This window comes from Dermacentor silvarum, chromosome 1 (genome assembly GCF_013339745.2).
Source record: "Dermacentor silvarum isolate Dsil-2018 chromosome 1, BIME_Dsil_1.4, whole genome shotgun sequence".
NCBI classification, from domain to species: domain Eukaryota; kingdom Metazoa; phylum Arthropoda; class Arachnida; order Ixodida; family Ixodidae; genus Dermacentor; species Dermacentor silvarum.
In genome coordinates this window covers 99522333-99536856 of record NC_051154.1, presented here as the reverse complement: position 1 = coordinate 99536856, position 14524 = coordinate 99522333, and the positions used below count along the sequence as shown (strand labels likewise).

Below are 14524 nucleotides of genomic sequence, written 5' to 3'. Positions count from 1 at the left end.
TTTTTGATGCTTCGCGAGTATTGTTATTGAAGCAATAAGTAAAGAAAAAAATCTCAAGCACTCCAGTAAGTCTTCCATTTGCTTAACACAATAACTGCGAACAGCAGCAGCAATAAGCCTCCAAAGATAAAAATGATTAGGCACACACAAATTGGTCCCAACAACACCATGATACTACTGGAAAACATCCAAAGGAAATTGTGTGACACCTAAAGAATTGCAAACGAGGCAGAAGTTCATAAAAAGATGGAGGCTTGATGGGATGAACAGTGGTACAAGGAACGCCACTGGGGGACAACTTTCTGACAAGGGGATTTGTCACTTCCCTGACGAAGACAAGTATCCTTGTTGAAATCTTGGCTTCAGTGACATTCCTTGTTCTACCACAGCTCATCACTTGAACTGGCAACTCGTGGACAATGCTAAGTCTCCCCTAGAAATTGAACAAGTATGCAGCTTGCATGCAGCAGCAGACACACACATCTGTGTGTGTGTCTGCTGGCATTTTTTTTTTTTTTTTTTCACATCTGCTTCAAGAACCTGCGACTCTTAGCATGAGCAGCGCACTGTGAATGCCAGTAGAGTGAAGAACATGCAGCACTGTATGTGCACCAATGTCGCAGGCACTATATATTTATCAATCCATGCTGTATAGCATGGTGTCCAAGATTAGCCCGATAGAAAACTGCCGCTGTCTGTCAGCGCCACATGTGTCCAATTCCTTTTCTTCTTGGTCTTTGTCTGCAGCATGTTATGCTTACTGCTCTTACAGATTGCCAACAGGTCCAAATAGCAACATTAGCCTAAACCAAAGCGTGGCAAAAATGAATGAACAAACAGGATCAACCCGTTGCCTAGCTCATAACTGCTGTTCACAGTGTAAAAGCTACTACAGTGGAATCTCATTGATACGATCTTCACAGGAACCGTAAAATAAAGCGTATCCATCCGAAAATCGTATCATCCAACGTATTATCTAACTAAATCGTATTATAGGGAAAAAAGAAAAGTATCATCCCGAAAAACGTATTACGCAGAATCGTATCAAGGTTCCACTGTATCTGGTAATGACTACGTTGCTGACAATGCCTGTGATGCCAGCTGCTAAGAAGAGCAGTGTCTGTCATTACAATAATAGTCTTGTGTAATATGGTTGAGCTCAACGTCACAAGATGGCACCACCAGTGCTGCTGTTCACATATTAGTCTCCAGCATTCTAGCATATTTTGTAAAAAGCAAAACGTTACAGACAGGCTAATAAGCGCTTGTAACAACAAACATTAGACTTCACAATTGAACCTGAGGATAAAAACACCTGCCAAGGAAGAAAAACATTTTTTTCATTTGCTGGTTGATAGGAAGCTTCAGTATCTTTGTAACAGTTGTAAGCTGTGTCTCAAACTACAATAAAGAGCTACGAATGTTGCATAAAAGCTTAGAGACCCCTTAAAACTATCACCAGATAAACCTGGACAACAAAATATGTGGTCACAATACATTTTTAACTGCACATGACTTCAGACTTTTCAAAGTGCTTGTACAAGTTACCTGGGAAAGGATAATACATCCACACCAGCTTAACCTATTTTATCCCAGTGATTTTAAGCTTCTTCAGAGCAGCAACCCAGTCAACTTCATAGTGAAGGCACTTTCTGGGAAAAAAAGTCCAAGGGCCTGTTCTGTAACAAAAGTACTATACTTCTTTTCCAGTCTTTTCCCTCTTCACTGCCGGTCCATACACCGCTGTGCCATCATTTTTACAAGAATCTACCCCTCAACGTGAGAGATAAAAAGAACAGAATCAAAAAACTACAAAATGCTGCTTAAGATCTTAGGTTGGAGTTTGTGTGGGTTATGCCCTGACACAGGCTAGAAATGTATATCTGACTCAAGCACCCATGACCACATTTTTGCCAATGCACATATCTGACAATTACCTCAGAAAACTTGAAGCCTTATAACATTTGTGTGGAACAAAAACACTAGCCAGTATACACATGTATTCTTGCTATCACTGCTTACCAATCCTTTTCAACTAAGAACTAAGAACTTGAACACACAGTATGTGCACCAATAAAGCCTAGGCCTGGGATAATCTTGCAATGGGCACCACCACTGTTAACATTAACAGTCTGCATGGCGAGAGCTGTGGGACCTCAGTATGCACACAAGCAGTTAAACAAGTTGTTTCAGTTACCCCCTGCTTTTCATGCCGTTTGTAAAGAGTGAATAGCTACAAGAGTTTGCCAAGCCTAGCTGTAGCACAGCCCCTTATGGCCTCCTGTCCTCATCCATTCTGGTAAGCACGCTGAAGCACTGCAGGCATCCTACCTAAATTATTGATGCTTCAAAACTAGACCTAAAAGCTCAACAAAATATCTGCACTTCATGCTGTCGTTTCAATGATGTATCATAATGCTTACGATTGCAAACTGTACAGTGTTCATAAAGTACACCACCTGTATAATCATAATAAATAATTCATTTTCTTTCTGCTCTCCACACTTCCCATAGCTGTTTTTTCAAGCAATTTCTTTCATGGAGTGATCCTAAATTTTTTAAACATCCAAAATCCCTTCTACATAATAAATATTCAATATCCCAGCAGTGATTGTAATGTGAGATATTCCCTATGGTAACAAGTCCTATTACTGCTTAGAGTGCAAATATCAACTGTATCCTATTATCAATTTTCTACTCCTTATGAACTGCCACAACATAGCAATCCAAAAAAACTTTCACCAAAAAATACTTAATTCCGAAAGAAACTGAAAAAATGCACCTTTTCTCAATCTTTTAGCACACCATTGATGTAAAAACATGTTACTGGGCACTTTCAGAATTGAGTACGTAGGACTCACTTGTTAGACCTGACATGACCTGGCTCCCCAGCACCTCCAACACCAGCAAGCTTTCGGCAACGGTAGTTTTCATAGTGGACACTGTTTGTGATGTCCTTCAGGTCCTGCATGTGAGTCCTAGGCACAAAAATATTTTGATCTCGCAAACCTGCTCAGGGTTTGTACAGGTGGTTTGAAGCCAATATCACACATGCTTAATCTTTTCACATCTTCTCAGCATAGCAAGACTAATATTTTGCTGCTGCATGGCTTCTAGGGCATGTAAAACACCACTTGAATAAAGCTACTTAATTGATTAGGTCCCGCAAAGCATTAAAAAAAAAAAAAAAAAAAAAAAAAAAAAAAAAACTTACAAAGCTTCGAAATTTTTTCACATACGTTTTCAAATTTGAACACTATTAAAATGATGAACAACATGTCTCGTTTTGCTTTAGAATCATTGAAGTAAAGCTGGAAAAAGATGGTTCAGTTTCTAACATGACTGAAAATCATGCATGCCCATGCCCACAGACACAATCAAACCTAAAAACAAGGACTTCAGCCGCAACCACATGCACGCGATTTTCGAGCGACGGCAACAAGCAAGAAGTTTAACCGTTGCAGAGGGCAGTGCGTCGCTGTCGCTTGTCATGTCACTGGTTTCTGGCTGAACAGAAAACTTTGCTTGTCGCCCCGAAGCCTACGCGGCGGCTTCAGTCTGTTACCGCACGATTGCACAACAACATGGTAGCGACCAGCCCACCCACCTCGATCTGAATTTGCTCTTGCAACTTGCCCTCTGCCGTGACAGTAAAAAATAAATAGTAATGTCAGCCATCGCTTAGTCAGCTAATGCCGAGGACAAAGTATCGGAGCTGACTTGTCACTAATATTGAAATCGGTTGCTTGTTTTGATGCTGTTAGGCCAGACGCTACCGAGAGCCACAAAATTATTTCAAGTTTTGCTCACCAGATGGTGCTGCGGCATTTTATGCTGGCGGTAACAGATTTCCACTGGCAATGACAGCATAATAAAGCGAGACCTAATACACTGTGGTTAAAACATTGACCTTGTGGTACATTTGAGATTTTTTTACGAGCGCACGATAGTATTTACTCTGACAACAATGTAAATTTGTGGCTACTTTTGTCGCGATGGCGCACCCATATGGTTGCTCCATGCCGCAATGCGACAGCACGACAGGATGTGTCTGTTGCGTCGCTTGTCGTTAGCACTTGAATATCGCATGCATGGGGTTGCCGCTTCCAGGCTTTCATAAACACACAATGTTTCAGTATTATCATGAGGCCTTGGCTCAACATAAGGTGTATCATTTTAAGCGAATGTCTCCGTCGTGGAGTTTTTACAGCTGCCTCAAGGTTTCCATGAGTCAAGCAGGTCATAATGAAACTAGATGTTAGCACCAGTTACAAGAAACGCTAAATAGTATGTACAGTCGAACCCAGATATATCGAACTCACATATAACGAAATATTGTGTATAACAAACAGCAGTAAAATCCCCTTGAAAATTTTTGTATAAAATTTTTATTGTATATATCGAATTATCTATATATCGAACATTTTTGTGATCCCCTTCAGATTCGATATATCCGGGATCGACTCTGTTAAAGGTAAATTATTTGCAAAATTATAGGACTTTTTGGTTGAGTATGGTGCCAGAAATGAATTACCCGCCAAAGAAAGCAACCTCACCAATGACTTACAGTTCTGAATTTGAGACTCTGAAAGTTACAAACGAGTAATTGAAAATATGTTAACAGTTTATCATAGCAAATACATGCACAGCGAGTTAAATGACAGCTTCATCAATAATGCAGGACTTTAGACTAGTACACACAGCAACGCATGAATAGATAACAGGGAAAAAATACGGGTACCAACCAAGTATCTGAGTTAATGAGAATAAATGAATATATAAATAGAGTGTCAATACATAATATTCATGACCAACAAAGCATCTCGCATACTACATAAAATACTTGATTGATTCATCCTCACTTCCACATGTGAAAAAGCACAGAACCAATGAACAATGCACTTATGCATATTACAGTAGTTCCATTCTGTAAAGAAATTACTCAACTGAAATCAAACAACAAAAATGGATATGCAAGTTATTTCATACCTTACGAGCATATTCCTCAAGGCAATGTAGTCACAGTGGTCCATGTTCTCGACTGAAATAAGAAAAATGGAGCAGAAATTGAGTCTCTGATGTGCAGAAACGCAGGAATTTCCATCATTGTAAAAGAGTGGAAAATTAAGAAAGTTCAAATGTGTTGACAGTACTACAGTGCGACGGCAACACAATAAGAAATGGGCATCCATTTCTTATATATGTGGTTTTTGTGAAGGAATACCGCAAACAGGCAATATTTTTCTTTGTTAGAAATTGTATGTGGTGCACAGCATTTACTTAGCTTGGAACCCTGAAAAATGAACAGAGCAAGCAATATACCATGCATGTTTTCTTTCATGGTTCCCATTAGCCTGAGTAATCCTGTCAGTAATTTGAGTATGCCCTGCCTGTACGTCACCCTAATAAAGAGACAGTGGGATACACAGCTTGCTCTGTTGTGCATGTGTTCCCCCAACTATGATAACTTTTTCTAATACTAGTAGTTTTAAGACTCGTAGAATATGCAGAAGTTACAAGGCACAAAGGTATGCTGGGAGAATAATGGATTTTGACGGTCATGGTAAATGTCACAGAGCAAGTAAGCCCCTACATGAACCCCAGAAAGATTAGGAAAAGCTTACTGCAGCCAAATAATTCAGACAGTGGCCTCGACTACAGGATAATGCTTAGTTGTACACACATTCAGACGCAGTCAAACTGCAGCTACATATCCACTCAGCTTTGGCAAAGTGATGACTATCCTGTACAAGGTATACAGAGCTTTGATGTGAAGCTCGTTTTTATAACTTTGCTGCTTGGGAAATGATCGATGCTAAGCTCTCAAAAAGCCCAAAGCATAGGCGGTATGATGAGTGGGCAACCATGTCAAACACAACTACTGAAGTGATAGCTTCTACTATAATCCACACGTCTCACCTTCTGCAACTCCCCAAGGATACTTGCGACCCCTGACTCTCCGACCATTCACTTCAACCACTGTATTGCTGCCTACAACAGCAAAGGGTACACGTTCCTGTAAAAAGAAACAGGAACTGCTGCAGCAAGGATGCAGTTCCATTCATTCCCACTCTGCTAATGCCGTAGTACAACCTACCACAGTTCTGCTCTACATTAAGTGGTTTCACAGTAACCACATATAAAAGTGCGGCTAAAGCTCCAATGCTTTTCGAACACCGTTCACAAATGTTTGTCCCGTTTTTAATTTCTTGTTCTTACCTGCACTTTCTTATTCTTTATAAATAAATGCAGATTTTTGCTCTTAAGCAGAACAGAAGCCGGAATTTCAGTTCAAACAGAGAAGCTCTACAACTAGGGACTCCCACGCAGCTGAAATTTCCCGAAGTTAATGTTCTGCCATCAACTAGAATGAAAAGCACATGACTATAGAAAGTGAATTTCTTACAATGTTATCTACCCCTTTCTATGGTTTTTTATTACGATCGTGGGAACAGTTGCCTCGCCTTGTATAACTAGGTATAAGCATAAGAACAAATAGTACCATAGGCCGCAACTGTGGCATACCTTACAGCTTAACCAAACAGCTAGAACGCCAAGATGTACGACGAACAGAATTATTTACAAAACTTACAGTTAGAGGTGTGTAAATACTGCAAATTTAACCCAACCATTCTGGTAAAAAAGAGGCATCGTGTACAGAATAGAGAAGTTAACAATCATGATGGTCAAAAAGGGAACAGGTGGAACTGACAAATTGAACAAGAACTGCATTAATTAATTCAGGGAAACAACCTCCACAAACAGTAGCATAATAGATACCTCTGTGCTATATAACATGCAATTACTGTTTAAGTGAACTTAAAAATAAGAGATGGACACAAATTAAACTACGTGCTGATCCCTTTTACAGGCACAGTGGACCCCAAATGAGGCACTAACACTAAAATGAAAATGCCAATAATGGAAGAGAAGTACTTAATTTTAATTTGGTTTCTACTCATAGGACAGAATGTTAACAATTCAATTAAATGAAGCCCTACTTTGTCAAGAGAGAGAGAGAGAGAAATAACTTTATTTTGCCCAAAATGTGGTTAGAGGATGGGGAAATGACTAGAAGCTTCCCCCCCCCCCCCCCCACCTTTAGACGGCGGCCGGCAGCCCCTGAGCAAACTTGGTAAATGCAGCTGAAGCTAAGTTATCATGGCTCCTCCAATCAGTTACACAGCATATGGAATGGAAGCATTCAGACAATCCTTGTTAAAATGTACTACTAAAAAGCCAAGCAAAACCAGCAACGCCGGAACGCTTCAAGCCTATTTGTGTCTTTAAAGCCTGTATTCTTGCGTTTACCGCTGCGCATAACACTGTGTTGGCCGCGGGCTTTCGTAACTGCGTAGTCGTCATCCACGATCGCGTCGATAGCGGCCGTGGTTTTCTCCACAGCGGTTGCGGCGAAGAGTAGTTTTGTTTTTACTCGGTACACGCGTTGCCCGCGTGCCTAAAAAACTGCGTAGTCGCCATCGATGATCCCATAGATAGGAACCGCGGTTTTGACTACAGTTGTTGCAGCGAATGGTAGTTAATTCGTCCAGACTCGCGTGTGTCGGGTGCGTGCCTTCAGCACCGCAAAGTCGCCGTTCATAATCGCGTCGATAGCAGTTACAGTCTTTTCCACAGCGGTTGCGGCAAACAGTTTCGTTTCGACTCGGTGCAAAGCTGTCGAGCTTGAAGAGCACCGGCTACATCGCGATTATGTTTTCGCCAGCTACGTAACCAGCTACGTAATCAAAACGTAACCAAAATTTAATCGCGATGTGCGCGCAATAGTACAAAGCGTGTCTACATGCTTTGCATACGTGCAGGGCTTGAAAATTGTTGTTTTGGTTATAGTGCGGTACTTAAGTTATAAACGGTCTACACTGTAGTAGGTAATGAGTTAACTTCTTTTTTCGCATCCCAGTAATATTAAATGTTGATGCTTTAAAGATAAACCACTATTTAAAGTTTGTTAGTTGGTGAAATGAAACTTCAGATAAAAGGATATTTACAAATACACTGAGACAAACACTACCATAACATTCAAAATGATGTTACAATTTGTCCCTTTTTTCTTCACGTTAGCTCATGCAAAAGGCCACCTGGCTTCACAGCATGGTGCTCCAGTGGAATAAATAGATTTATTTGACATGCTGTTCAACTTGTTTTAATAAATCGGTGTTTGCCATCTGTGTAATGCACACCTCATTTAGTTGAGCATGCAGAACAACAAACAAATACAGTTAAACCTGCTTAGAACGAACCTCTATATAACGAATTCCTGGATATAATGAAGTTTTTCTATTCCCCGCTGTTACTCCATAGAAGCACATGTATTTGAGACCTCTAAGTAACGAAGTGGCAGCGGGAGACCCCCTCGAAATAACGAATTTTCCCCGCCGACAACCTAGAGATTTCGCCCCAAATTGTGTCATTTTTGCGCGAGCAGCAACCGGAAGCACCTTATCCGCCGCGACGGAATGCAAAGCGAGCACACGTGTGCGTGCGTGTGAGAGGCGGGCCTGCATCCCTCGACCTGGCAATCTTGACGCCGCGCCCGCCGCGGGCGTGACCTTGCCCCCGACCTTCATTCAAACCTGATGAAGGTCGGGGGCAAGATTGGGTTCTATGGGAACTGTGCCGGGACCGGCCGAAAATGACATAACAGCCGGGAAAACGCAGCACCCGGGAACGTAACAGCGGGGTTCTACTGAAACACTATACGACGCTAGACACCATCGTGACGCTCTCTCTTCGTTTACGATGCCTCGCACTTGTGCGAAACGACACACGTCCACGCATCCAGTACCTGGTGTGACATTCCAAGGATGAGTGCTTCGACGAAAACGGAAAACAGGTGCGTGTTACAATCGAAGGCGCGTTAGAATCGAGTAAATATGGTAAGCGTTTTATTTTCAATTTTCGTGCCGAACCTGCTTATAAGAAAATCCTCTCTATAACGAGGTTTTTCGGGAATTGGTCAATTTCTTTACATCCAGGTTTCACTGCAATGCAATATATATATATATATATATATATATATATATATATATATATATATGTTACATTTTTTGCTTAAAGGGGTTGAGACATCACTTTTGTGGCTTGTGCATTCTTTCTTTCAAACGTTTCTTATTGCTCTAGGAAGCATGATACACACTCAAAGATTCATATATTCTCAGTAAATGATTTAATATCGCATTATTTATGTGAACAATTTTCGGTTTCGGTTTCTAAAATTATGGGGTTTTACATGCCAAAACCACAATCTGATTATGAGGCACGCCATAGGGACTCCGGCATAATTTAGACCCCCTAGGGTTCTTTAATGTGCACCTAAATCTAAGTACACGGGTGTCTTTGTATTTCACTCCCATCGAAATGCGGCCGCTGTGGCCGGGATTCGATCCCGCGACCTCGTGCTCAGCAGCCCAACACCATAGCCACTAAGCAACCACGGCGGATGGTTTTGGTTTCTGGGCGCCAAGTTGGACAGTGACGTCACTGTCTAGGTAGCTTGTTCACGGGGGCCTACAAAGCAGTGACGCATGCACTGCTGCATCGTCTGCTCTCGCACACGTTCTGCACCAGCGCAGGCAAACAAAACCACGCCTACAGCCGTCATGGCTAGCAGCGGCAGCTCCGATTCAGACTACATCTGCGTCCGATGCGGCTCAGTGCACTTTAGACTCGAGGCTCCATTCATTGTATGTCACTCTAACGTGGTATGGCACCACTAAAACTTTCGTTACGCTTCCAACACAGTGATGTCAGTGCGAATCGCGCTAGCGATGGGTCTCGATGGCGAGAACGAGCATTTAGGCACTCTTTGGAAGTGAATTAAAATATTTTAAACATTTGCGGTGTCCAACACTTCATATTGAGTGTCCTTGCATACAGAGGAAGCCTACAGCAGGCATTTTATAGCCTCAAAATTTGGTGTTTCAACCTCTTTAAGGCAAGTGACAAATAATAATAATGAGACCATACTAGAGCTACGTAAGTTCCTATAACTTACTCAACGCAGCAGACAGGTGATTACCACGCACATGTCAGTTTTTGTTCTAATTATGACCTCTAGATACACTTTGCAGTGCAGGTATCAGCTGAATATTACAGAAGCATTGTCACCTTAAGTGGCTTTTGCAGTTTGCTCTCCTCTTCATCTTCTGGATCAGGAAATTCATAAAGACGAATTTTGTTTTGCGTGATCTCGTTCAAAATCTGTTATCAAAAACAAAAGGTAAACATATTAGAACCATGTATGCACAACGAACATGCATGTGCATAGGCAGCAGTGAAAACATGGAATGTGCTGCTCTCATGTGTAAATTAAGGATAACAATAATATACGGGCGCATGGATTGTACACAAACCCTGCCACTTATAAGAGCCGCTTGGTGCCAGCTGTGCTTGCCCAGAAAAATGGCTGCTTGTTGATGCACAGAGGCATGCAGCTTGCATTATCAGTGGCAAAAATTATTTGTGTTCAAAATAATGATCTGGTGTTAAATTTCTATGTAGCTTGCATAAACCATGGTGGTGGGTTAAAGCAATCCACAACATCAATTTTTGAGACGTGAATTATCGAACCTTCCCTGATTAAGCACATCATCAATATACACTGGAGTGAAATAAACTGGTATGTATGTAAGAATGCACAGTCCTTATTAAGAGAAATAAAGCAACCTAAGCAAAAAGTGTCTTAGGCTCATAGCTATGCGATGTCGTGCGTGTGGAACGAATTGTTGGCACTAGGAAGCTGTTGAAGATGGGCATGAGAATTTATCTCCCTTCCCAAAGAGCTCCCAAGTAAGCAGATGCTGACAAGATGTAAGCTGCACACATTCACACAGCAATCAAATTTTTTTTATAAAGGGTGTACAGTCGCCGACCACTTTTCCGGACTTCACGGGGCCCGAAAAATAGTCCAAAAAATCGAACAGTCCGAAAAACTCATTCACCCTAAAAATGAAAATTTATTAGGCTTACAGTGGTATCAAAACTTTAATAATGTCCCGACTTATACTACGCCTGGAGGCGGGATTTGCGCAGTACTGACGTCGTTCCGCATACATTCGACAAAAGCGTCACCGCATTGGGGATCGCCGTTCACAGAGATCGCCATGCAGATAGAAGAAACGAGCCCCATTACTTCGAACATGGCCTCCGCGATCCACTACGGCAGTGTGCCGTCGGCGGGTCGCCTTGCAGAGATGTGTAATCTTGCCAACTCTGTAACGGGCCAGCAACGGTGCGCTGACGGAGCTGATCGCGGAGGCTACGCTTCTGTAAGGCGACTGCAAGTGACAAAACTGTTTCGGTTAAACCTTGTTCATTCCAACTCCTCATCTGGACCTGGTAAATGTATGCATTATTCAATGGCATCAAACGTTTTGTCAATTTGGCAGTTTTGGCCACGCACCAATTAATTTGGTCAAAACTTTTCACTGCAGCGTGTGCGAAACACCAGAAATGCACGATGCAAAAGTGGCCCTAGCATAAAAGTAAGTGCAATGGCAAAGTATGCACCGGCACAATTCTCTGGAAAGGAACCAAACATGTTTGGGATTGTGTGAACTGTAGGAAGCGTGTGGGAATGTGTTCCCGCTTGCCTTATTGAATTAAAATTAAATTCCTGGGTTTTACGCGCCAAAACCATGATCCGTTAATGAGGCACGCCGTAGTGGGGAACTCTGGATTAATTTCGACCACCTGGGGTTCTTTAACGTGCACCCAATGCACGGTACACAGCCATTTTTGCATTTCGCCCCATAGAAATGCAGCTACCACGGCCAGGATTTGATCCCGCGACCTCGAGCTTGGCAGCACAACACCAAAGCCACTAAGCAATCACAGCAGGTCACTTTATTCACTTATCAAAGTACACAATTCAGTATCACACCATACAGATGCAGTTAAACCTCTATAAACGAACATCAATATAATGCAATTCTCGATATAACGAAGGATTTTACTTTTTATAACTTCTTGTCCATAGAACACCACGAATTTAGAACTTCAATATAATGAAATTTCGCTGCCATCCCAAAGCAATACTGAGACAATAAATGGAAACTTCAGATGCAGATGGTCAAATGGTTGAATTACAAGCAGCTGCTTGCGAGCACACCTCTCAAATCGTGCTCTGGGCGACCAAGAGCGATAATCAAAGTGGAGCAGCATCATGTTTTGTATAAAGTCAAGTGCGATAAGACACCACCACCTAGATGGCAGGCCTTCACACTCTGTTTCATGATGTCATGCTAATTCACCAAAAGTTTCTACTGCCAAGCATTGCGTGATGAAACCAATGATGTGATAATCAGCGCAGCTGCGTTTTGAGCGTGCCCATTTAAATCTATGCGAGTCAGGCCAGGTAGCACGACGTCAGTCAACAGTGTGTCGAGGCCTTATACTGTCTAGGTGGAGGTGGTTGAAGATCCTATCACACTCTGCACGCTGTATGCTTGTGTGCAGGTGAAAGCTTATAAGGGTGAGCAGAGAAGGATGGTGAGACTTGGCAAGTACTGTCTTCCAGCGTGAGCAAGAGAGGGGGGGTGCAGGTTGGTGCAAGTCTCCTTTTCTAGAGCGGCTGTGACTGCGTGTGGCTGTCGGCATACGCAGCCTGCGCGCCCCATTTTAGAGGTAATCTGCCACGTTTGTAAAGAGTGGGCATGCCGAGATGGCATGGCATCATGTACGCTATCTTCCCGCACGTTGAGTACTGAAGGTTGGGTAATTTCAAGTTTCAGAGAGGTGTTCAAGTAAGAAAAAGACGAAGCATTTGATCGCGTCATCCCACTGCAGGCGACACTATCAGCCGCAGGGGCAGAGTGAATGTGAAAGCTGGGCTGGTTTCGCTTCGTACCACTGATGCGAAGATATTGTTGACACTGCCCCATGACACTGACCCCCCCCCGTCACCAACTCTCTAATTCAACAAAATTATTTTTTCCTCATTCAAGTTTGCTAGTTCCGATTGCCCGATAATTTGGAAAATCTTGTGGCCCCTTCCCTGTAAGAAAAATCTATCGATGACTGTACTCATTTGCATAAAAGGTCAGATTTCAATATAGCGAAATTTTGACATACCGAATCAAATTGCCGATTCTATTGACTTCGTTATATTGAGGTTTAACCATACAACACTAGGTCGCTTAGTTACCCTGACACAAATGTACTAGTATCACCATCACAAGTCTCCAGGGTGTAGGACATGCAAAAAAAGCTAAAGTTCTGTAAAGCCTAGCCTCACAGCCTTGGTTTCAAGAGTTGCCTGGTCAGCATACTCGCATACTGTTTCATAAGGCACATGACCAAATTGCTCATAAATCACGCTTTTTCATGAAATTGATGCCCAGGAAACTTTTCATGGCAACAGCACACTACCTTGGTATAGTGCCAGTAAGAAGAAAAAAAAGACATCAGTGGTTAACATTGGTCTCACTGAAGTCCTTTAAGGACTAGCCAGCACATTTAAGCAAGAACTACATAATTAGAACTGGGCAGCATTCCAAGATGGGAAAGCATTTTCGTGACTAGCCAAATGCAGCACTAGGCTGCAGTTAATTCTCACCGTTCGCTTGAATAGACTGCACTCCTCTGGTGTCATAGTGTCTGCTTTGGCAATCACAGGGATAATGTTGACTTTGTCATGGAGCCGCTTCATGAATTCAATATCCAGAGGCTTTAACCTGCAATATGAAGACGTCCAGAGATTATACAATAAGAATGACTTGCAGATACTATAGAAGTAATTGCACCATGGCAGCAGTTACCCTCAAGTTAAGATACTGTCCATTAAAAGCCAATAGGCTATAACTATTGTAAGGCAAGCAGAAGAGATAACATTGGCTACACTAAGAGCAGCTCTTAAATGCTGTTCTCTGTGTGCAGCACAAACTAATAAATTAAGCTTATTTCCCGGCAGTACAAGATAAGTGAACAGCAAGACTACAGTACTAACCCATGTCCTGAAGGTGCAATGAAGTAAAGACAACAGTGAACTCTATTATCAGGCAATGTTGTCCGATGTACTCGTGATTCTGCATCGAGGTACTCTGCATACTTCGCTTCAATGTAGTCGATTATAGGCTGCCAACTGCAAAAAAGAAAAAAAGGAAGAAAAAAAGAAGGTTATAAATGTGACATTTCAAAGTCGAGGTCGTGAAAAAGAACAAGCTTACATTTCTGCATCACAGCTCTGAACGAAAAGTTAGATCTTTGAACCACACATTAAAGAAAACCACCATAATATTAGACAGCAGGCAATCAGTTATTTGCACTATCTCTTTTATAGTTTGCAATCTCCAGGGATGAACACCTAGCCAGAACCTAGCACAAAATTTCTGGGAAAGCGTCAGCAATTTTCTGAATTTGCAGCAGTGTTATACGCTGCTCTGAATATAGCACCAAATATTTTTTATCAATATTTTTTTTAAAAATCAATACAAGATTTTTAACACAAAAAGCAAGATAACCAAAGTCACTATATATCTTAAATGCAAGCAATTCATATGAGCTA

At 41.9% G+C, this 14524-nt stretch overlaps 1 protein-coding gene across 3 annotated transcripts in view; it reads right to left on the bottom strand.

The window, feature by feature from the left end:
• LOC119433396 (septin-7-like) overlaps positions 1-14524 on the bottom strand; it is a 95499-nt gene that overhangs the window by 39215 nt on the left and 41760 nt on the right. For all 3 annotated transcript variants that reach the window (XM_037700591.2, XM_049671583.1, XM_049671579.1), the window contains exons 4-9: positions 13967-14101; positions 13577-13694; positions 10129-10221; positions 5920-6016; positions 4990-5041; positions 2862-2978 (exon numbers count right to left, since the gene is read on the bottom strand). In XM_037700591.2, the coding sequence (XP_037556519.1) occupies positions 2862-2978; positions 4990-5041; positions 5920-6016; positions 10129-10221; positions 13577-13694; positions 13967-14101 (612 nt within the window). The remainder of the gene's footprint in view (positions 1-2861; positions 2979-4989; positions 5042-5919; positions 6017-10128; positions 10222-13576; positions 13695-13966; positions 14102-14524) is intronic.